This window comes from Thamnophis elegans, chromosome 6 (genome assembly GCF_009769535.1).
Source record: "Thamnophis elegans isolate rThaEle1 chromosome 6, rThaEle1.pri, whole genome shotgun sequence".
Lineage (NCBI taxonomy): Eukaryota > Metazoa > Chordata > Lepidosauria > Squamata > Colubridae > Thamnophis > Thamnophis elegans.
In genome coordinates, this window is record NC_045546.1 from 35,611,800 (window position 1) to 35,637,176 (window position 25,377).

Consider the following 25,377-nt stretch of genomic DNA (forward strand, 5'->3'; position numbering starts at 1 on the left):
AACATCCAGAACATTGTCTTGTAATAAAAACTACATGAATGCATTGGAAATCTCATAATACAGCAATGAAGTTTGAATTAAGCACATTTTATTTTCTTGAAATTAGTCGGTAAATCTGACATACTTTTTGGGATTACTAGTAATAGTTGCTTTTTGTTCATAGTGAACAAATTCAAGGGAAAATTTATATACGATAGTTGGTATAGTTCCAGGAAGTAAATATTTAAATATGACATTTTATCTAATTTGACATGAAAATAAACAATCAGTTCCAAAATATGTATTATGTAATGCTTTCTCTAATAATTAATAAATGTACTTTAACTTATCAATAAAGGAGAATATTTGTAGCTCAGGGTTGAAATGTAGGCTCCTTAGTGCTCTCTGAGCTTGCTTTTTTTTTTTTTTTTGCAAACGTTTCATTACCCTAGCTAGGTAACATCATCAGCCTTACTTTGTCCTGGCGTATAGATTCCCCATTTCACCTGACCAGTTCAAGCAAAAATATAAGATTGAAATAACTTTCCTTCACAAGCTAGCCTTATAGAATTGAGCCTTTTTTGTTGGTCCCATTTCTGATGACTGAGAACACCCAATAGTGGGCAACATTTTTTTTTGTTGTGTCCCCCCCCCAGATAACATTATCTATTATATTGTATTTTTAATTTATAGTCCCCCCCAAAAAAACTTCTATGCTCTGTCTTGGGTAGCCTAGAAAATTGATAAGCAAATAAGGAAAGATTTATCCTAGGTGAAATTAACAGTTTTACATATCCCAGTTGCAGGGTTATAACGAACTCAGTCATAATACAAACATATTAAAATTTTATTAGATGAAGATATATGTGTCAAATATTAGGTATATTTAAAATAAAATTAAAAAAATGATATTTTCAAATATATTCTTTACCAATGAAATTGATTTATCCTAAAGCATGAGCTTATTAAAAGCGCTTTATAAAAACACATTTACATCTTGATTATTATAACTTCTTTCTAGAGGTGCAGATCAAACAAATCCAGGACCACAAAAGATGTTTCTTATAGACACTTAAGCTAAATAAACTACCAAGAAGAAGAAAAAAACAATTAGCTGAACTATTGAATTTTAGAAATATAGTCTCCATTATCCCCATAATGCTGAACTATATCAGTAGTTTTTATCTCTCACTGCAGTCTTTTAAGTCTACTGCCCCGTGTTAGAGCTGATGAATTAAAGAACTGGTAAAAAATATTTTCCCACTTTGTTCAGGAATATTCCACTGAATCTGTATTCTGTCTAGAAATTACTGGAATAAAATATATTTTGTTAAAAAACATCATTTTCTTCTCCAAATCCTTCCAGAAATGTTTCCTCATAATCATTCTGTATGAGTTTTCTTCTTCTGATTCTCCCATCATTATAGCTCAGCTTTCTGGAAACCCTAGCAAAGAAACAAAACTTGATCAGACTGATACAAATACCAGGAAAGAAAGCAGCAAAAGAGCTCCCAGCACAGATATATTGACTGTATCTTTTTAACTGACCGCCCCCCTCTGTACTTCTATACACAAACAATAAACTAATGACTCTGATGCATTTCAAAGAAATTTATACGTGACATATACACATGAAGTATAAAAAGATGTTCTAGTCATTGCCGACTCTAGGGAGCAGAATGCTGTTACCTTGCCACCAAAGGTGGTTCTTATTTTTCTACTTGCATTTTTACATGCTTTCCAATTGTTAAGTTGGCAGAAGCTGGGACAAGTAATAGGAGCTCACTCCGTTACATGGTGCTAAGGATTCAAACCGCCAAACTGCTGACCTTTCTGATTGACAATCTCAGTGTCTTAGCCACTGAGCCACCGCATCCCTTATAATGAAGTATAAAGCCCACCAAAACATATTATGCTACTGATCTTGATGCTGTATTTCAGAAGATAATTTTAACTTCAGAATAGTTTAACATGTACAACTTAGCAAAATAATTTTAGGATTTTAGTAATTGTCATTTGTGATATCAACAATAACAAAACTGTCACTTGTGGTGTCAACAATGCATAATACACAAGAAACTCATCATTGATTTCTGTTAGTGAAATATAGTGATCAACCAATATGAGTTCTACCTTAACACTGACAGCAGAACATATGATACCTACTAGTATCCATTGCTCTTATGTGATTCAAATTTTTATATGAAAGTGTTTATTGGGGAGATATGCACAAAAGTACATTACTGCGAATATTAAAGAATTTTATGTTATGATGTTTTGTACGTCAACATATGCAAGGTTTTTTTTTTTTAAAAAAAATAACAACCCTGGACATCTAACTGAACATTAACTTAATATGTTATCTTTAGGCAAGCCCACCTGTTATCTAGTCTAACCAGTTCAACAATACTTGATATAACATTCTTTTCTTTCCCTTTTTTATGAATTTATTTATTCCAACTAAAGTTAAATAAATCCCTGAATTAGCCTTTTCCCATGCATATTTGTTTCTTCCCTACATTGAAAATATACTGGGGAAGAGCACAGCTCCATAGCAAAGCATATGCTTTTCCTGCAGAAGATTTCATCTTGTATAAACAGGAAAAACTATTGCTTAACCTCTTCGGAATGACTGTCAATCAAGTGGGAGAATTATAACTAAGAAAATGATTTGACCATTTTTGGAAAACATATTGTTTCAAATGATATCTATTATTTTACACAAAGAAATGACTGTTTTGCAGTAAGCTAAATTATGGTGTTCTTTCATCTAGTCACTTCTCTTTATTTGGTTCTAAAATAATGTCTGTTTCTCTTTTCACTATGGTATGCCCATCATTTTTCCTTAGGCGATATAGCAATACTAATCATCTCAATATATTGATAAAGGAATAATTAATCATCTCAGTAGTCAGTGATTAAATAAATCCAGTGACATAGAGCAACACAGAGATAAATAATGTTGCTTTGACTGGACCTCATTTTTATTTTCACATGATCATTCATGACAATTCCCCCTCACCTGAGCTTCCTGCCATCAGAGTATTATGTAGAAAGGAATGCACTATAGACGAGAACACAGATGATCTTCTGTGTTATATGTTTTAATGCAAGAAACTGTTCTGTAATCCCACAAAACAAGATTACCCGTGAGCAACTTTGAGCCTCAAAACCACATGCAACTCTTTTGGAAGTTTTGGGACCCCTTTAAACGAATCTGCTTTTCCAGTGTTGTGAGATAGATACAAAATGATAATGCAATTGTACAATAAAGCTCTTATCGTTTAAAAGCAAGAAAAACATTCAACTCTACCAATTTTATATGGATATCTCTCCTGCTCGCTAGGGCTTTTTTCAATGTGATTCATGTCAATAGAAAGATTAGCGATCTTGCCTTAATTGTAGCTAATAGAGATACCTGAGTATTTTGTCTCCTCCTTTCTACCCATTCATAAAGAAATATAAGGAATTGTTATCACTTTAAATGGGATGGACAGCAATATACATTTGATAGATAACTAAATGAAATACTGAAAAGGAATTCAAATATTGCTTACTTTGGTATATAATTCTGTGACTCTCTTGAAAATTCATGTCTGTGCAAACTCCTGGGAATATTTTCATTCATACCTGTAATCTCAGATTCTTTGAACAAATTAGATATGGATTAAAAAGTTCTGTTTAAATATTTTGGTTACAAATTATTTCAAAAAGAAAAAAAATCATGAGGACAAACATATGAAAAGTAAAATACTGTTTAGAACTGGGATGGCAAACCTATGGCATGTGTGCCACAGGTGGCACATGGAGCCATTTGTCAAGGCACACGAGGTGTGAGTGCTGGCCAGCTGAATTCAGCCTTTTTAAAGCCATTTTTCACCTTCTCCAGGCTCCAGAGGCTTTATAAGAGCCTGGGGAACGTGAAAACAGCCCCCCACCCCCCAGAGGCTTCAGGAGCTTCCCTGAAGCCTCCGAAGCACAAAAGACTGGCCCTATGGGAAGTTTGGGAACGGACTTCTGGTTTGCTCGTAGGGCCGGTTTAAGACCTCTGGAGCCTTCAGGGGCCTTCTGGAGGCTTCCCTGAAGACTCTGGAGGACCAAAAACAACCCAATGGACAAACCGGAAGTCACTTCTGGTTTGCTGATAGGGTTGTTTTTAGTCCACCAGAGCCTTCAGGGAAGCCTCCTGAAGGACTCTGAAAGCTCCGGAGGACTAAAAATGGCCCTACGAGCAAACTGAAAGTGACTTCTGGTTTGCCCGTAGGCTCAGTTTTTTGCACCCCGGAGCTTCAGGGAAGCTCCTGAAGCCTCTGGAGGGCCTCGGGGGGGGGGGGGGGGAGGAAGTGGAAGGATGTTTTCACCCTCCCCAGGCGCCTATAAAGCCTCTGGAGCCTGGGGAGGGCGAAAAAAGCATGCAAAAATAGCATGCAAAAAATGGGGGGAGTGCCTCTCATGCACGCATGTGCACTGGGGTGTGTGTGTGTCGTGCGTTGCATTATGGATGTTGCACGCCCATGCACGACCCTCCTGAGCTTTCCACCGCTTATGGCACGTGAGTCAAAAAAGGTTCACCATCGCTGGTTTAGAAGGTTGAATAAATATTATTCTTATTGTAAATTTCTTAAACCAAATTCAAATGTGCTTTGAGACAGGCAATTCAGAAATGGGAAAAATAGTAAAAAAAAAAGTATTAATTTCATCCATATTTTAAACAAATAATCCTAATTCATATTTTCCAGATTATGTAATATACATACTGTTGCATTTACTTTCTGACAGCCTTTTCCAACTATAACATGGTAATTCAAAACTCAAAAATTGTATCTATTAATATTCATATTATTGAAAGTGGGAAAAACAAAAGCAAATGCAGACTCATTTGTCAGTCAATGGACACACAAAGAAGTTAAAAATAGACTCAAAAACTTCAACCCAATGATCTAATATTAGAAAAATTGATCCCTAATTTGGTATATTAGGAATTAGTAATATTAGGAAATGGGTTCAGACAAAAGAAACAATGTTGTATCATTAAAACCAACCTGAAATTATGAGTTTGTGCTACTCTGACAGCATCTGTTGACTCTGTCTATTATTTGTTGCCTACACTATTTTTAAAGAGCATAAAGGATTAAAGATCTAGTTGATCTAATATTTGAATGTTTCTTGGAATAAACAATTAACTGCCTAACTTGACCAAAGAACAATACATTGCTATATAGTCTGCATTTAATCTTTTAAACCAACCTTCCATATCAGCAATTGAAGTGGCCAGAAAGCTATGACTTGAAGAAACGGAACCTCCGTAATTCTGAAAATTAAAAATTTTAAGATTTTTAACTAACATCATCAACCTTGATTGCTGATGTCTCAGAGTAAAATGTTATTTAGCAACAAACTTCTACCATACTTTTTTTCCATTCTGCATCACTTTAGTTTCTAAGTATTCTATTTTTGCAGAAGATTTGAATCAAACATTACTTCATCTGTCAAAGCATGTTACATCTGTATCTTGGAGGCAAAGTTTTTTTTTTTAAAAAAATACTAGCATCCATATATTAATATCCTTCCATAATCTAATTTCACGTATTAGAAAAGAACAGCAGTAGGGACAACCACACAGTGCCAAAACAACTAGTAAGACTCTTAGTCCAAGAGATTAGTTAAAAATAGTTGTGCTAAATTCAATGAGATTTATACGTAGGTACATGTAGGACCTTGCCCTGAAAGATAAGTTCATGTATTTTAGAAATGTCCATAAATAAAACACTTTTAAAGGATTTCGTACTTTAAAAAAGGTTTTAGGTTTGAAGGCATTGTAGATTATATTTCACTTACCGAATTTGATGCCGAACTGTTTTTAACAGGTGAATACAATGTGAAAGTTGTATCATTTATGTTTTCCCAGTAAGGTAATTTCTTATGTATTCTGCAAGAATGATCAGATTTATTTTTTAACCTTTTTAAAGGCGAATACTGAGAATCTTCATTACAAAAATGAGCCGCTCTTTTAATTCTGGCAACAGCGGGCAGAGTTCTTATTGGAGAATTAACAAGGGCATTTACAGTTTCAGATATTTGCATTCCTTCGTATTTTTTTAAGTTTGCTGCTCTTAGAAATGTTGGAAATTTGGGAAAGCCTTCAGAACATAATTTCTGGTACATATCTTCAATTGTACTCTTTGTCTTTTTATGGAAATTTGAGGACAGAGTATCTAAACCAGAAGTGTGTACATCTGCAGAGTTTCTAGGGCTTGAGTATATATTTGAAAACTTAAATGTCTTCTGCAACTTTGGAGAACATAATTCCTTATATATTTTTTCAAAAGCATCTTCATATTTCTGTTTATAAGAAATGGGACGTTGGTTAGCATGAAAGGATGAAAAAGAATGACTTCGTGGTAGTGAAACAGTGGCAGTGAAAGTTTTAATTTCATGATTTTTGAGTCCATTAGAGGTTTTCACTGGAGACTTGTTTCTTTGTAAAATGGAGTTTGTACTGCCATTCGAAGACAAACTTAAACTTGAGGTAGTTTTGAATGCCATCGTACTCAGTTCTTCAGTTTCACTTTCTGCTTTTGTATTAAATGTGTCTAAATCTACAGTGCAAAATGTATCTCCAAAACTTTGATTCTTTTTTACACTGTCTGAAGATAAAGGGGAACAAGTTGTATTTTTGACCAAAAATGTTTCGTTTGCACAAAGAGTTCTAGGACAAACAGTTTCCTCTGTAACACTTTTTCTAGTTCTTTGCCTGTATGAATAATCTTCTATAATACCAGAACAGTCTACTACCATTCTGTTTGAGTTCTGAGATACAGTAGGTTCTATTCTGTAAATGCTTTTTTCAGAACACTGCATCTGACGCTTTGAATTGTAAAAAGGACTATTGTCACCATTACTTCCCATAGATAATTTCTTTTTTTCAGCATTTTTGGTAATGAAGCCAGGTGTCAGTTTTAGTACTCTGGACTTTCTTATTTTCTCTTTGTTAGTATTAAATTTTGCCTTTTTAGAATGGCAGCATCCATATTTGTATTGCTTGATTAATGAATTGGAAAACGATTTATCCAATAGTCTAGTAAAAGTTTTTACCATTCCTGGATACAAGTCTGCCATTGTGACATTATTCCATGAACAGTTTTCATCTGCAGATTCATACATTTCTAAAAAGCTACTATAGCCAGTTCCATTATTAAGAGAGGATTGATTTTTAGGCACAATTGTCCCATTCACTGACTGTGAAGCAGTAGAAATGGACAGTTCTGGAGATGTCGGTGATACAGGTGACAGCTGCTTCTTCTGGATTGTATCACGGCCTATTTAGAGCCAATAAAATGAAGATACAAAAAAGCAGCACTTAGTATCAAATTGTTTACATTACTTAATAAAGACACTTAATGTTTTCTAAAATGTCTATGATCTGTTACAATGCCACTTATAGCTTGACTCGTTAAAATAATTCATTATACTGCTAGTTATTTATTTATTATACTTGTATACTGTGGTAATAAAGCATGGTCCTGTATCACTTTATAATAAATAAAACTACAAAATATAAAATAACATTGTTATATAATTATAAAACACAACAGTAAAAACTCTTCAAAATTAGTGGCACGCGAGCCAAAAAGGATTACCATCACTGGGCTAATACATGCTTAATGAAAACACAGATCTAAACTGTCTTAAATGATGTTGAAACATAAAAATGCTTCATAAATTCATGGTTCTTAAATTAGGCTGTTTTACTGATTCTTTTTACTTTAGATAAGTATATTAATTATGATGATATTCAGAAAGCAAGATATGTTAAAATGATTCTTAATCTCAGAAATAAATTAACTTAAACTGTGACATCTCTAAAATTATTTTATAAATTACATAGTCATACGGGGATATGAAAATGTAGACTTATATATCTAAACTAAACTCAAACATGGCACAGGATGTCAAACTGTGAAATATAATCATATCATTCTACAGGGAGAATAAAGCAAATTACTTTATGATGGAGGACTAGAAAATATTCCTATGAGATAAAGTAGTATTTAATTGTTTGAAAACATGTAACCCTATTTATCTGTCCACATAAATTTTTGAGTGTGCTGCTAATTACAGATTTATTAATAGGTACCTCTTAGCACAATCATTTTAAATTATCTTGAGGGCTATCACTATAACAATTGTCTGCAGCTAACAATAATGTTATGTCTTAAAGTAAATTCTAAAGGCCAGTTATTCAAAGATGAATACAAAATGAAATATTGGTGGGACTGCAACCCAGCTATGTAAAAAAGGTACGATACGGATACTGATTGAATGCATGAATGAGCATGCGTGCCCTCTAAATTTTCCAATCTGATTATATAATCCATTTAAGTGCCGCACTCTGTAGTAGTATTAAATTAATACATGTAGGTTCCACTGAGGAAGATTCCAAGTTTAATTCATGGCATTCCCATTTTAAGAATTCTAAGGAAAGATTTCCAGCTGAGACCCTGGATATCTTCACTACTTTCAGTAAAGAAAGATTAAACTAGATGGACTAAAACATTAAGTCAACACAAGAAAGAATTATAAAGTATAAATCAGGGCACTTAGAACAACTTTATTTCAGCTCTTGCCTGACTGTTCATTTCCTTCTATTCAGATGGTACAGACAGATGAGCTGAAGAAGACTGAAATAAGTGAGGGGAAAAGAGGGTGTACGGCAGTTTCTGTAGTGGGAATTTGTGTTTACAAAGATAAAAAAATAGACTCCTGCATTCCTTATTGGATCCAGATCGCACAATTACATTTGAGCTTTCTTTTCTAAATAAATGTCCCAGAATTGTCGTATAACACATGAAATCAGTCAGTGCTTTAAAAATTATCTTACCTAGGTAGCATATCTAACAAGTATCATTCCAAGAATTTTTTAATGAATCAAATTAATGCAGTTCTTGGCTAATCAATTAGAAAGCATAAGCTTTGAACACAAAGAAGCTGAAAAACCTCTGAGACATCTGATATTGTCCTTTAATTTTTTTAAAAAATAAAAAAAATCCTAAAAATAAGGACAATTTCCTAAGAAATTTAAAAAGGAGAAAGAGAAATTTTCTTATTTTCAGTACTGTGAAGTATCTTGAAGCTGTTGCAAAGCTCACCGATTAAGGATTTGTTTTCCAATTTCCTCCTTTGCCACAAAGGAGACAACGGACCAATGTTTCTTGGTTTTGTATCCTAAACAGAGGTACATAAAGAATGTAGTTAATAAAAACATTAAACCAACCGAGAATCATTAGGTAAACAATTATATAGTATGATAATACATGGAATACTATATACATACCATATTTAAAAATATATAAATATGGAATTATAAAATAAATGAACCGGAAAAGAGTCGTAAACTTATTTCCTGAGAGGCAATAAGAAGGTGCTATTATACCTATGTCCTTTTTGTGAAGTTGCATCTGGTTGTCCATTATGGTAAAATAATTCTGGTGGATTGGATTAAGTAGGAATATTTTTGTGTTGCTTTAAGTATTCCAGTTAATTTAATTTCTTACAGAAACAGGAATATATTTAACCATTTACAATTAATTTCAATCCTAATCTACATATGGCGCAGTGGTTAAATGCAGCACTGCAGGCTACTGCTAGATCAGCAGGTCAGCGGTTCAAATCTCACCGGCTCAGGGTTGACTTAGCCTTCCATCCTTCCGAGGTGGGTAAAATGAGGACCCAGACTGTTGGGGGCAATATGCTGACTCTCTGTAAACCGCTTAGAGAGGCCTGAAAGGCCTATGAAGCGGTATATAAGTCTACTGCTATTGCTATCTCGAGCTGGTCAGAATCAAATTCCTGGCAGTAAATTAACCTGTAATACTGCATTTTAACCACTGTGCCACCTCAGCTCTTACTGTATAGAAAATATATAAAGGTTTTATAATATGTTGAAATTCTATGGACAGAAATCAGACCATGGATAGAAAAATATGGACTATGCAATTATAATAGGAAAAAAATTCAGTAAAATGAATTAAAAGCTACACTACCGTAAACATTGCTGGAACAGAAAAGGCATAATCTTTCAATAGAACGTCCATTTCCAGTTTGTATTTATTCTTCGCAGGTGTTCCAAACGGGCGTTCAAGTGGGAAGTTCTCCTTTCAATAAAAGTAGCACATAGAGCAAAATGAAAGTCTGCAGTTTATATGAACAAGGTAGTTGGATATGGACTGTTCCTTCTGAATTTACTAATGAGTTAATAACCACTTTTCACCTGGACTCAACAGGATTCATTAATGTTACAGCAAGATTAATGGTAGAAACCTAGATAAATGTTTTAATTGATGATTATTAACCATTATTTCATATATTAATTTTTCCTATGGCAGTACATTACCAAAGAACCAGGTACTGTCAGATAATAACAATTAAGATTACATGCCATGCAATGAAACAAACAAAATGATAAAACTTATAATATTTATGTAATTACTTACCAAGCACATCTAAATTATATTAAAGCAAACTATTTTTACAATTCCCAAGGAATGCCACAACTTTTGAGCACTTCTAATGTATGGAAATTGAAAGGTGGTTTATTTGGCATGCCCTAATTCATGTGTAAACAATCTTATTGGAGAAATTACCCAGTAAGAATAACCTCTTAAAAAGGAGCCACAAAGATATTAAAGCGTAATGCATATATACTTTTTATCATACATTTTCTGTGCAATATAATTTGTTAGATCACTATATTTAGGATTATGTCTTCAATATGGTGTCTGTGGGCAATATCATACCCAGCTGCTCTTCCCTGTCCCCCTGATGCTCATCAAGCTTCCTATTTTATCTTACTGCTTATACAAAATACTTTAATAAAAAGAAAATTGTAATGCTGCAAATCAAAATAGTTGTCAGCACAATCTTCATTTGAACTGGTACACATAAGCTTTTTTAGAGAGTGAGTAGTCAGAAATGATTGTTTAGTATTATATCTGTTTGCATGAAAGAGAAAGGCAAGAAGTAACTCCTTTTGAACAACCCTGTAATCCTTAATACGGGGTAAAGTCATTAAACAGTATCTCATAGTAAAAGGACAGAATGGGCTGTATTCTAGAAAATCGTTGATTTGTAATTATCTTTTTAATAATAATTATTTTGTTAATGGAAAGCTCCCTTCCACTACTTCTCCATGGTGATTTTGAAGCAGCTTCCATGACAAAATGACACAATTCCAAATGTGCACACCAGTTAGAATAGAAGGCACAATTGTCTGCGTAGATAAAGCCATAAATATTTGCTGACTACATGGAAAGGTTTTGACAGGTTGGGGGTTTTGTTTTGCAAGTTAGGAAAGTTTGTAGTTATCATATCCCTTGTCATACAGCTAATACTTCTTTATTGAATGCTTTGTTTAGTGACCATTCACAGTTAGTGGAATAAAAGTAGTAAGTAACCAATTTTCACATTTATACCTTTAAAGGTTTGTACAGCAGAGAAAAACGGAAATAGGATTGTAAGCAAGTTACAGTTATGTTTAGTAATTGTTATGCTTTATGACAAAGTTGCCACTCCCAACTGTGTTTTCTAAATGAGGATTAGCTATATGTCAATGTGTTAAGTTACCTAAAACTAATATCCTAATATGGTGAACAAAATTTTATTTTTATCTATACTATTACCTTGATATGTACATTGGCCAACTGATATTTAAGAGACGCCAACTCAGCCTTCCCTTTGCTATCTGCAATTCAAAATTAAATAAAAATTATATTTTAATCAGCATAATTAATACCAAGTTTTAATTTTTCATATAGGATTTTTTTCACTTAAATACACACACACAGACACTCACACACAAACTCTTTGGGAAAATAAAGGAAATATTTACTCTTCTTTTGGTAGCTATTAAAAAAAACACATTACATTGCTGCCAGTATAAAAGATGTATATAGCCAACACTGTGATTACTATGGCCTTTAAAAGCATTTCATTGACAAGTTATTGTACAAGAATAAGACAGAAGTCACTTAAATTGCCTGGTTGTACTGTCATTCTTTGAGAAATGTATGTGGGAGGGCATGAGTGAATGTCATACAGAAAGCTTCCAAATCAAGGTTTAAAAATAATGACACAAATACAATTATCTGAATTATATGAAGAATGGATAATAATGAATTAGCAACACATGTTAATGATTTAAAAGGGAAAAGGGGGCTATAATTCCATATGCATGTCATATGATTCTTAATTACAGACTTAAATACACTTCAATCCAGATATTACAATCTAGTATTCATTTGTACAAAAAGATACCAAAAATGTTGCTTGAAACAAAAATAAAAATTATCGTATTTTTCGGAGTATAAAATGCACCGTTTTTCCTCAAGAGGCTGAAAATCTGGGTGCGCCTTATACACTGAATACAGCATTTTTTTGCCTCCCGAAACCCTGCCCCCTTCACCAAAATGGCCGTGCAGAGTCTGTAGGAGGTTTTCAGAGTGCTCCTGGGGGCTGAGAGGGCAGAAATGAGCAAAAAATGGGCAGTTTTTTGCTCAATTTGGCTCCCCCAGGAGCACTCTATAAGCCTCCTACAGACTCTGCACGGCCATTTTTTTTGACGGAAAACGAGCCCGTTTTTGCCCCCCGCTCCCAGAGCACTCTACAAGCCTCCTAAAGGCTATTCATGCCTTTTGGGGGGGGGGGAAGAAAAAGGGCTGGTTTTGGGAAGTCTGCAGAGTGCAAAATCTTTTTTTATTTTTTATTTGCCTCTTCAAAACCTTGTTTAGTTTAGTTTAGTTTAGTTTTGGTTTATTTGTATGCCGCCCTTCTCCAGGAGGGACTCAGGGCGGAGAACAACTCAAAGGGTAAAGGGAACATAAACAACAGTACACATAATTAAAATACACGAAAATCACACAGCCATACCAGTCGAGAGGGGAGGGGAACTCATCAACCCCAGGCCTGCCGGCACAGCCAGGTTTTGATGGCTTTCTGGAAGGCCTGGAGAGAGGTGACGGTCCGGATATCCGCGGGGAGTTCATTCCAAAGGGCCGGAGCTGCTACAGAGAAGGCCCTCCCCCGGGTAGTAGCCAGATGGCATTGGCTTGGTGCGTCTTATAGTCCAGTGTGTCTTATACTCCGAAAAATACAGTACATTTTGGGCTAAAATTCTGCAATTCATTAACTCACAGGATGAGGTTTATGATGCACTGTTATTGTTGAATATAAATACAGTGGGACATATAGGAATTGTCTTTGCAGATCAAGTATCAGTTAAATACATTTTAAAATAAGTTTAATAGTAAAACGTGTGTAGATAAACAGAAAGTAATTTTCAGGGTTACATGTTTTGTGCTTACCTGGACTGAGTTGACTCTCTTCATGTAAGTTGGAGAAGTGACTTTCTTCAAATGTCTTTTTAAAAACCCAAAATTATAAGCATTGCATTAACTTCAATTAGTGTACAAAATCAATTACAAACTTTGGAACATTTTCTGCTCCAAAATGCTCCTAATTTCTTTTTAGATTTTCCAAACATGTAGAACAACTACTGTATCAGCTGACATCAATCACTATGCATTTATAATTTTGCTGCCAATTATATAATGGGATGGGCAGAGGAGAAATCAAACAAAACTATAATTTGCTGACTTAATATTTATTTATGCATCCAATTTATTTGCCATCCATCTTGTGGTTCAGGCAACTCTGAGTGGCGATTTAATTTACATTTTTATATAGGACAATCTTACAGTGAAAAACGTAGACAAAATGATCTAGTTTTTCAGGCCTTAAATCTAAATATACTGAGTTTACATAATAGCCTTGAGCAGATCCTTCAATAAGATACTAACTTACAAATTAAATGCTTCTATGGTTTATTCAAGATAATTCCGAAGATTCCTCATAGGTGTTTTGCTTATCAGACCCCCAGTAATGTTATTTGTGCTATTTCATTTTGCAATTTACCAGAAATACCATGTTTTAAGGGTACTTGGGAGTAAGAGCCAATGTGGTAATGTCAGCCCTGGAAGCCATATTTTTCTTTGGATCTTCAGGGCTGCAACATTTAGTGCTGTGGGAAACCGGGAAGGGGGATTTCGTGGAGTGGTTGAGATATATAGCTACAACAATATTCTTTTCTCTGGAAGTTAAGGACGATTCAGCCTCCACCTGGAGTGGCGTGACTGGGAAGTATCTCCAGTTGGGACGGTGGAGTGATTGGACCATTTGATGAAAATGTGGGTGCAGGGGAGAGTACTTTGACTTTCTTTTGGGTGGGGAAAACCCAGAAGCTTTCAGATTCAAGTTTTCCCAGATGTGCCAATATGACATCTCTAATAAAAAGGAACTTTGAGGAACTTCTAGCCTCGGCGTCTTCTTTCGGGGGGTGGGGTTATTACTTGGAACTCTGACAAGTAACAGATAAGAATTAATGCTATGGGATACATATCACAATGTAATGACAATTTTTCCAAGTGGCTTCTCATATAAGATATGTTGTAATATTTCAATAAAACAATGTGATAAGCATTATTTTCTGATATATTTTATATATTATATTATTCTTTATTCACAATTGAAAAGAAATAGGCTTGCCCAATAATTGGTACAGTTAAAAATATAAGATCATATGTAACGTAGTATACTATATTGGCTATCCAAATCACAATAAGGATCACAGTTTGAAGAAAGGGGGAGGGGGAGAGGAAATCAACAAATAAGTGTTTAAACTTTTTTTAAAAAAAATATGGTGCATAAGAGTAGAAATGGAGAATGAGAAGATGCATATATTTGCAGCTGAAGACAAGTTTCATATTACTGTTTCTAAGCTACTGGCATATCATACCTGATCATCTGTTAAGTCTTCTTCAAAATCAGAATTCTGCTTTTGTACTTAATTAAAAAGACAAATTTTAATTAGATATGCACATCTGAAAATAAAATTTCATCTTCAATGCCATTTAAAGCCAATTAATGAATGCAAACAAGACACTTATTTTATTGATGAACATTGTTCTTATGTTTAGCAATAAATTCAAACTACTCAATTCACCCAAGCGACTTGTACAAACATTTTGTAGAACAGTTTGACAGCACTGTTCCCTCTAAGGTGCGCGCCTGCGCGGCCGCGCACATCGCAAAAAAAATCCCGCGCAGCAGTATCTATCTGCCGCGCAGAGATTTCTGTAAAGGAAACGTGGGGAAGTCCTTTGCAGGCGGCTACAACTTGCCGCCTGCAAAGGACCTCCCCAGACTTGTTTTGAAGAGAACGGCTCTTCAAGTCCATGTTCGGGGCGGGGGATCCCTTGGAGAGGGGATTCCTTCCTGCGAGACCCTGCCCAGAAAATACGGAGAGCGGCAGTGGAGACCCGGGGCTGCTTCTGCTGCGACTGCTGGACTGTGTGAGGCTGGGAAGGGGGTGGGAAGAGCGGCGGGGCTGGCGGTGGCCGGCTGGTTGGCTGCCTTTCCACCTGTGCGGTGGCTTTCAACCTGCTCCCCCGACTCGTAACTCCTCCTGTTTTCCCCCTCCCTCTTACATGCCCCCTTGGTGCAGCGGGCTACTGCCGGCGAAAGGAGTGGGGCGGGCGACATTGCACAACTGCGTAAATTATAAACCACAGATTTTAATCCTATTTAATTTTTAATGGTATCAAATTTAGCTATAAAGTGGCCTTACCTACTTTTTTTTCCCTGGGCCTGCTAAATTCTGGTCCCTGGTGATACAATGAGTTAAATGCATTCTGGCCTGGATTTCCTATTGTGCAATTTGTGTCATGGACTTAATCATTTTAAATTCCATAAAATGCCAGTACACATCCTTTCTGCCAAGAGATCAGAAAAAACAATGCTCGAATCTTCTGATATTTAAATGATTTATAATGTTGTTTAGATATATAATTTGGATTACATTTGAAAGCTATGCATTGATTAAATACTACAGAATACAAGCAGTTCTTTCTTTTTTGGTTTTAGAAAAGGATAATTCCCCTTTTAGCCAGGCTTTTTGAATTAGATTATGGTGATGTTAACACCAGTTTTTAAGTAGATTTCAAATTTTTTTAAAAAAATCTTTTAGCTGCTTTGAATACCTTGGAGATGAAAAGATGGGGTACAAACTCAAATAACAAAAAAATAGTACCGTATTTTCACGACCAAAAGCCGCACCGGATTAAAAGCCGCAGTATCAATTAACGTTAATTTTTCAAACTTTTTCCACATATAAAGCGCACCGGGTTATAAGCCGCACGTTTCCCGACGCTTCTGGACATCTGTTGCAGTCGCGAGGAGGAGCGGAGAACAGCGCGAAGGTTCTTGGCGCTCCAGGAAGCTACGAAAGCAGTTGGGAGAGGCGCACGGCTTGGTTTCTCCTCCCTGGACGTCACAGCAGCAGCCCCAAACTCACCGATCTCAGTGTTTTTCGCATCGGGGTGTGCTGCAAGAGCATGCCCCGATGCGAAAAACACAGAGTTCGGTGCGCTTGGGGCTGCTGCTGCGACGTGACGTCCAGGGAGGAGAAACCAAGCCGTGCGCCTCCCCCAGCTGCTTTCGTAGCTTCCTGGAGCTCCAAGAACCTTCGCGCTGTTCTCCGCTCCTCACGACTGCAATAGATGTCCAGAAGCGGCTTTTGGGGCTAATGGGGATTGGATTTCCAGCTCAATAGCCCCTGCCGCTTCTGGACGTCTATTGCAGTTGTGAGGAGCCGAGGAGAGTGCGGAGAACAGCGCGAAGGTTCTTGGCGCTCCAGGAAGCCCCGAAAGCAGCTGGGGGAGGCGCACGGCTTGGTTTCTCCTCCCTGGACGTCGCAGCAGCAGCCCCAAGCGCACCGATCTCTGTTTTTCGCAGAGATCGGTGCGCTTGGGGCTGCTGCTGCGACGTCCAGGGAGGAGAAACCAAGCCGTGCGCCTCCCCCAGCTGCTTTCGGGGCTTCCTGGAGCGCCAAGAACCTTCGCGCTGTTCTCCGCTCCTCACGACTGCAATAGATGTCCAGAAGCGGCAGGGGCTATCGAGCTGGAAATCCAATCCCCATTAGCCCCAAAAGCCGCTTCTGGACATCTATTGCAGTCGTGAGGAGTGGAGAACAGCGCGAAGGTTCTTGGCGCTCCAGGAAGCTACGAAAGCAGCTGGGGGAGGCGCACGGCTTGGTTTCTCCTCCCTGGACTTCGCAGCAGCAGCCCCAAGCGCACCGATCTCTGCGAAAAACACAGAGATCGGTGCGCTTGGGGCTGCTGCTGCGACGTCCAGGGAGGAGAAACCAAGCCGTGCGCCTCCCCCAGCTGCTTTCGGGGCTTCCTGGAGCGCCAAGAACCTTCGCGCTGTTCTCCGCACTCTCCTCGGCTCCTCACAACTGCAATAGACGTCCAGAAGCGGCAGGGGCTATCGAGCTGGAAATCCAATCCCCATTAGCCCCAAAAGCCGCTTCTGGACATCTATTGCAGTCGTGAGGAGCGGAGAACAGCGCGAAGGTTCTTGGCGCTCCAGGAAGCCCCGAAAGCAGCTGGGAGATCTTTTTCCACATATAAAGCGCACCGGGTTATAAGCCGCACTGCTGGTTTTGGATCAAATTTTAGGATTTTCAGTGCGGCTTATAGTCGTGAAAATACGGTACATTCATTTTGAAAAATAAATGCAAGACTTGATTAATTTCATATCTTTATTTAAAATAGTTTTGGCATGGCATATGGTTTTATCGATTCAGTTGGAAATGATGTGGATGTTGTATCTGATTCTGAGGTATATATATTCTTAAGTAACATAACATATAGCATATAGTCCAAACTTGCTAGACTATTTAATTGATCTTACTACTTTAAAGGGGGAGTTTCATGATAAATTATTTTATTACATTTATGTTGCATTTATATATTATATTTATTACATTTATATTTCACATTATATATTTGTATTGTTATTTTAGTGTTTATTGTCAATTTTGATAGATATTATTATTGATATATCAATACTGATTTTACTCATACTAAATAACAATTACTGCTATTATTTATCAGGATTAAATATTTACAGTTTTTAATATTGAGTTAGTCGTATTTTAGAATAATAGGGTTATCTTTTAATAGGATAATTGGCAAAATCTAATTCAAATGTGATGGGTTGCATTCCAAAGAATGTGAGAGGACAGGTTGCATGCAAAATGCCAGGACCCAGGACCCTGTTGGTGCCATGTCTCTCTCTAGCCAGTCTAACAATGTAAAAGCTGAGCAGAAGTCTTTTTTTTTCCAGGGTGAGCGGAAAAGTATAGTGTTTGAGTAGCACATTTTCATGCCTGGCATTCATCAGGCTGAACCTCACTCGCAATCGGCGCTTGACGCTTGGAATGTTGCGCAAATGTCCAGCAGACGTGACAGCAGTTCAAACTGTTGCTCTCTTAGGTGCTCAGGCATGAAACTGTGCCGCTCAAACACTATACTTTCCCGCTCACACTGAAAAAAAATTAGAGGGAACATTGTTTGACAGTATGGTTTAAATGGGACATTGGATGACATTATTAGATTATATTATTACACCTGGGCAAAGAGTCAAGTATTAAAGATTGGGCAGCATTTACATCTATACATCTCTTTTAAAAAGATTGAATAAATAAACTGTCCATTTAACTTGATTTAGCAGATGAACTCAATTCAAAACATTGACTTTTATTTACCAATATAACCAAAAGCTACCAACATTTTGATATATTCTTTTATTATTATCTTTGTAACTGAATGAAATCCTAGAATTGAGAACAGAGTGGAGTTTTGCTATATATAGAACAATGGTTGTTATTTTATTACAGTACTTAATTTACTGATACTTTATCTTTGGATAAGGAATTCTAGATTACATCAGAGTTTGAATGGTTCTGTAAATTCTTAGGGGCAATTAAATAAATCAAGAATCCTGGTTCAGCATCAGAGGATCACATGGCAATGAAGTCTATTTTTTTTTTAAAAAGTCTCAAGCTCTCATGCAATTTATGATTTTTTCTCACTAACCAACTCTTAAGAATTCTCAAGACTATTAAAAGCAAATATCAGTATCTTATGCTAGAATGATTAACTTTCAAAGTAACTACTATAAAATATACACATAATTATTCTTAATTTATACTTATTGGCATAAGTATCATAAGCATAAAAATATTGTACTTTTTGGAGTATAAGATGCACCCCCTGAAAAAAGAGGGTGGAAATGTTGGTGTGTCTTATACATCGAATACGGCCATTTTTGGCCTCCAAACCCCGCCCCATGCCCCATTTTCACCAAAAACGGACCTGTTTTTTTGCAAAAACAGGGCGCGCAGAGGGCTTGGGAGGCCTGCAGAGTGTTCCTGGGAGCCGGGGAAGGCAAAAACTATTTTTTTCCCCCTGTTTTCCTCTTCGAAATCTTGGTGCATCTTATAGTCTGAAAAATACAGTATTAATTTCTGCACATAGTTGTTCAAATTCATTCGTCTATTTCTTTCTTTTCATCACAATTTTTGTTCTGCATTTGCTTAACAATTATTATTCAAATATTGAACTTTTCTTTACAATTAAAGGCTAAATTCTTTCACACTGTAAGACAGAGATACTATGAAATTTCAAAGCTTTTTCTTACCTGTGTTTTCTTGGCATTCTATACTGTTCTGTGGTTTTAAAGAAAGACTTCAGTTAATGAATTCCTTTATAACAGTAATAAACAGAAAATTATTTGCTTGAAAACTTTGTTGTTCAATAACAAACTATGTTATCAGCATCTACGGGTCCACAGAAGGAAGGAAGCGAATCTAGGCAAATGTTTATCTACAATCTTGAAGCTACTTATTTCATATAATTTAAACAAACTTCAGAATTACTGTACTGAAGACATTTCTTTTGCTATAACCTGCTTACAGCGGTAGTGAATATCTTAAAAAAGAAATGCACAGAAAGTATGATTAAATTGCTCCTTCTGAAACATCCGTTTGTTGGAATTACATATTTAAACTGGGAACATTACAATTAGAATAAAAAGTTTGTGTCTAAAACAAAACTGGAAATTCTATTTGAACTGTAGATTCCAATTTGACTTTGACAGCAAACTGGTATTTGTAGGAATTTTTTTTCTTTCTTCCTCTGTCAATTAAAGTTCAAACAAGTTTTAGGATTCTATTATTTAAATAACAAGTAGACGCAATTCTCTGAAATTTTACAAATCGTTCAATCTACTGACTTTGGATACCTTGTAGAAGCTCAACATATCTCTCTGGACTAAGAAACTCTACCAATAAAAACTTAGGAGCAATAACCCAGACTTAGAAGGCGTTCAGTGATCTGTCTATTGATGAATAAATATTTGGTCTTGACTGTAACTTATAGTAAACTTACATTAAGTTTGGGAAATTATCTATCAGTATAATTCCGCTATAAGAGACCTTAATTAATCTATATTAGTGTTAAAAGGTAAAGGTTCCCCTCGCACAGATGTGCTAGTCATTCCCAACTCTATGGGGAGGTGTTCATCTCCATTTGAAAGCTGAAGAGCCAGTGCTGTCCGAAGACATCTCCCTGGTCATGTGGCCAGCATGACTAAATGACAAAGGCGCACGAAACATTGTTACCTTCCAACCAAAGATGGTTCCTATTTTTCTACTTGCATTTTTACATGTTTTTGAACTGCTAGGTTGGCAAAAGTTGGGACAAGTAATGGGAGCTCACTCCATTAGGCGGCACTAGGGATTCGAACTGACGACATTTCTGATCGACAAGCTCTGCGTCTTAGCCACTGAGCCACCGCATCCCACAAATTAGTCTTAGTCATCTACTAATGCTCAAACATAGATGTTGAGCAAACTATTAGGACAATATTCAGAAAGTTACAAGATTATCTGCCTTCTTACATAGAAAAAGTAAATAACAAAATTTAAAAACATTTATCCTACTAAATTTGATTAAGGAATGTCAGGTATTATAACAATATTTGGATTTGATCATTCAGATTACAAAAACAAATACATATAAAAACAAATAAATACGATTTACCTCCAGAAGTTGTGGGGACTCAACACTGGACGTTTTTAAGAAAAGATTGTATAACCATTTGTCTGAAATTGTAGTGTTTCCTGCCAAAGCAGTAGGTTGGACTAGAAGACCTCCAAGGTCCCATCTAAGTCTGTTACCTCTAATGAAAAGCCTGATCTATGCAATGCCTATTTAATAAAGATTGAATTACAATAATTTAAATTGGATATCTGTAACCATCAAATGAAATATCTTTATTTTCTGTATACTTAAAACAACCCTGCTGACACTTTTCAACTTCAGAATCAAAATAATAATCAAATACCTAAAACAGATAATAATAAAACTATCAACTCACTTTAGTCTCTGAACTTTAAGGAAGTGTTAGTATTGATTAAAAGCCCTACAAATTAGTTCCATCTTAACTAACTTCTGAACAACTGCAGGCACCATCCAGATCTAAAACATATTTTTGGATTTTTAAACATGGACCCAACAATTTAGAAAATAAATTTCATATTAGTAATAACAAGGTTAGGAATGAAAGGCATACATTTTAATACCTCATAAGTCACATCTAAAATTTCATCATCTGACTCTTCTCCCCAAACTCTTGGTCCTATCAATTGTAAAAGAATAAAGTAGTTAGAATACAAATTTCTGATTAAGATTATAATCTTACATAAATTTCAGTTGGGACAAAGTAATAAATTAGAGGCCTCATCTGGGCTAGGGGCTACATTTCCTCCAAATAAGGAATGACCATGCCAGACTATGACAGAAAATTGAAAATTAGTTTTTATTATCATAGGCAAGGAGAAAGAGCTTTATAATAGTAGGATCAATGAACAGAACATATTTTGCATCTCTATTCACTTTTTGTATGCTATGTCCAATAATGAAAACTACATTGCTTGTCTCCTTGATTAGTTCCCACATGTTAGTTCTTGTTTTTCCTTCTGCTCCATGGAAAATATCCATTTTTGTGACAGCTGCTCAAACACTGGAACACTTCTATCTTATCTTCCCTAGTCCTTTTTTTTTTTGGCTAAACATACCCAATTCCTGCAACCATTATTCAAATATTTTAGCCTCCAGCCCTTTAAACTTCTTTGTTTGTCTTCTCTATACTCTTTCCCTTCCTTCTCTTTTCCCCTCCTGTAAATTGGTATTCGGACTGAGACCAAGATAGGTTAAGAACAACTTTGATTTATTAATTGAAATTTAGATTCCCTGCATATAAAATTTATGTCATTGAGGATCCCAGGTTCCTGTGTTAAGTTCAGATTTAAAGTAGTAAAGTTGTGAACATTTTCTATTACCATCTGCACTTGATCCAACATTAGCCATGACCCTAGATTACTTCTCCATGTATATTTAACTCTAGCTGTTATTTAAGTATTTCAAATTAAAAAACCAATCATGTTCTATAATATGAGATATGTTAAGAGCACATATGAGTGTTCATCCTGTTCTACTAAAAAAACATAGCTGATGTATCAGTCAGAGCTATGCAGAAGCACTCCTGGTTACAATATTCACCTGCTCTTCAAGCAAGAACCCCAAGACTAGGAGGATGAGAATCTGTGCATTCCAGGAAGAATAACCCTTTCAAGAACTAAATATGGTAATTTAACATTTTGGGTTAAGTATGACTCTGTTTCCCCCCAAATTCTGATACTTTTTATATATTGATACTGTCCAGACATCAATATTTTCCAATGGGCCTGAGGTGGAGATGTATACCTGAGTATCATCAGCATATTGATACTTCAACCAAGGTGATAGATGACCTCTCCCAGTGCCTTTAAGTATGTGTTGGAACAGAATAAAAAATAATAATCAATGAGGCTGTTTATAACAACGTGCTCAGGGATCTAACCTGTTTCTTGAACACCTTTGGTATATGCTCAGTTAGGAAGCATTGGAACAACCGGCCATTGTGCCTCTATCTCCCAACCCTTGTACTGTGGTTGACAGTATGCAATGCCACTAAAATATCTAGGATGATTGCACCACCTCTGTTCAATTTAGTGTAGCAATGTATTGTATGTTTGCATAGATTCTGCAATATAAACACTTCATAATGTAAGATTATATTTTTATTTTCTATTCATGTGATGTATTTGATTTTCTGGCTGTCCTGTTTCAACATGTACAGGATGACAATTTCTTATCTAGATATTTTTATGTAATAAAAGCAGCCCTATTCTTAGTAATTTCAAGATGTATGTTTGCGTGGATATAGCTACATTCTTATGTATACACATACAGACACAGAGACAGGCAGATGGATGTGTCTTGTTGGATTACAAAACTAATCACTTATAAATACAATAAACTTTGCTCATTTTTCATTTTATTCTTAAATAAGATTCAATATATTTCTGTATTTGTGTAGTTTTAAAATAAACATATTCATAATAAAATAAGGTAAAAATAATCTTACCATCCTCTGTCTGATAAATCAATGAGTTGATAGAGACAAGTACATCGTCTTCAAAGGCAAAGTTGTACTAAATTAAGAAAATATCACATAAGTTTTGCATGTTTCCTAACTATTAAGTAGATCTATTAGATAAAACAGACATTTTTTCAGAACAGCATAGCCCAATAGGATTAGAATTTCTATTGAAAATGGATTTTACCAGATAAAATCTATACCTGATTTGTTGTTACTTATATTCACGTGATATGGATCACATGAAAACTTTCAAACTGGGAATGCAGAAATTCATATGATCAGGGTTTCTGTCACCATCTAGGAATCAACTCCATTTTTTTGTGTATTCCAAAGACTTAGTTTGCATTATGTGCACTCTAACTATACAAATAATATTTGATATTGCTGAATTTGATGAAGCAATTATACCAAGGAACGAAATGCGTATGGCTGTATTTTCCACAAACCGCAGTAAAAGAACATCTACTTCTGCTCCGTTTCGGCCCATAGGCCTCAAATACTTAGACACACTTCTAAACCGGAATTTTCTTCTATTGTTCCATTTTCATGCAGGCAGGGAGAACGATATGCAGTAATAAAGTACAACCGCTTCCGCCGCCGCCGCCGCCGCCACCACCACCACCACTACTACTACTACTACTACTACTACTACTACTACTAATCGAAGGGAGGGAGGAGGGAAGACATCACTGTTATTTGTCAGTTGAAATCGGTTTGGAAAAAAGACCCGCAGGGTAGCCATCGTCAAGCCCATGGACCCTAATAGGACACCTCCAACCTTTCCACGCAGTTCCGATCCTTTACATTCAAAGCGACGGTCAATCCTCATTGTTGCTTACCTTGTTCACAATGCTGCTCATAGCAGAAGCGAAGCGGTAGCGGCTATGCCGGAAACGCCAATCCATGGTGCTTGTTGTTGTTTCTTCTACTTCGAGGGGATATATTAAAGCTAGTCCCCCACCCTCTCCTCACTGCCTCACTCTATCCATGTCAATTGCCCCGGACGTGCAGGACCCACCACCACCATTAAGAGTGGGGATTGGTTGTTTCCGATACGCCAAGGCCCGGACTTGAGACAGGAAAAAGAAAAACCCGCCCACTCCCAATTCAAATATAGCGCCATTCCAATCCCCGCAAAGGCTTTTCCGATTCTTGACTCCGATAGGCGGTCGCTCGCGTTCGCTTTCTGCAGGCCGCCCAATCAGAAGGATAGAAAATCAGTCTGCTTACAATTTTGCTATTCGAACGTTCGGACGTTCATTTTTGCCTTCCATCTTCTCTCATGGGCGGAGACTGGAAGGAAAAGAGAACGCTTGAAATCGCCCTGTTTTTTCCCCCCCTTACGCAGGAATTCTGTTGGTTCTAAGTTTAATTTTGACGACTTTAAAGTGATGCCGAAAGACTGCATACATATAGTTGCCAGAGGTGGGTTGTGATTTTTCTTAGGTCCGCATGTGTTGTATGAGAAGCATTAGAAATAACGAGATTAGTATGTTAAGAATAATAACTGTCTATGGAGATTTTCAGTCATTCAGGTCATGGTTGTCCCAAAGATGCTTTTTCAGGAGGTAACTGGATTTTCTGGTTAGTTATCAGAAAGTCCAGTTGCCTCCTGAAAAAGCACCTATGGGATAAGAATAATAACAGAGTTGGAAGGGACCTTGTAGGTCATCTACTAGTCGAGTAGTTTCCAACCTTGGCAACTTTAAGACTTGTGGACTTCAACTCCCAGAATTCCTCAGTCAGCAAAAGTTTAAGACTTAAGCAAAGCTGGCTGAGGATTTCTGGGAGTTGAAGTCCACAAGTCTTAAAGTTGCCAAGGTTGGAGACCCCCCTTGCTCAAGCAGGAGACCCTATACCATAGCGGGCATCTGCATAGTCCTGCAAGTTTAAATTTAGCTGTATTTTGGGTTACATAAAATAAAGCGACGTGGATGGTGCTTTGCCCCCCCCCCC

At 36.4% G+C, this 25,377-nt stretch overlaps 1 protein-coding gene across 2 annotated transcripts; it reads right to left on the bottom strand.

The window, feature by feature from the left end:
- Positions 1–381: 381 nt before the first annotated feature.
- On the bottom strand, positions 382–24,488 carry HJURP (Holliday junction recognition protein). Of its 2 annotated transcripts, XM_032220283.1 has the most exons (14): positions 24,261–24,488; positions 23,407–23,473; positions 21,521–21,576; positions 19,576–19,603; positions 14,828–14,874; positions 13,338–13,392; positions 11,658–11,719; positions 10,023–10,133; positions 9,129–9,204; positions 7,220–7,298; positions 5,818–5,908; positions 5,227–5,290; positions 3,537–3,624; positions 382–1,424 (listed from the first exon to the last, which is right to left on the bottom strand). In XM_032220283.1, exons 1-14 carry the CDS (start codon positions 24,324–24,326, stop codon positions 1,310–1,312), a joined length of 1,005 nt encoding a protein of 334 aa, XP_032076174.1. In that variant the 5' UTR covers positions 24,327–24,488; the 3' UTR covers positions 382–1,309. The 2 variants fall into 2 exon arrangements, with proteins under 2 accessions (XP_032076174.1, XP_032076173.1); XM_032220282.1 differs by having other exon boundaries at positions 383–1,424; positions 5,818–7,298.
- Between the last annotated feature and the right edge of the window lie 889 nt (positions 24,489–25,377).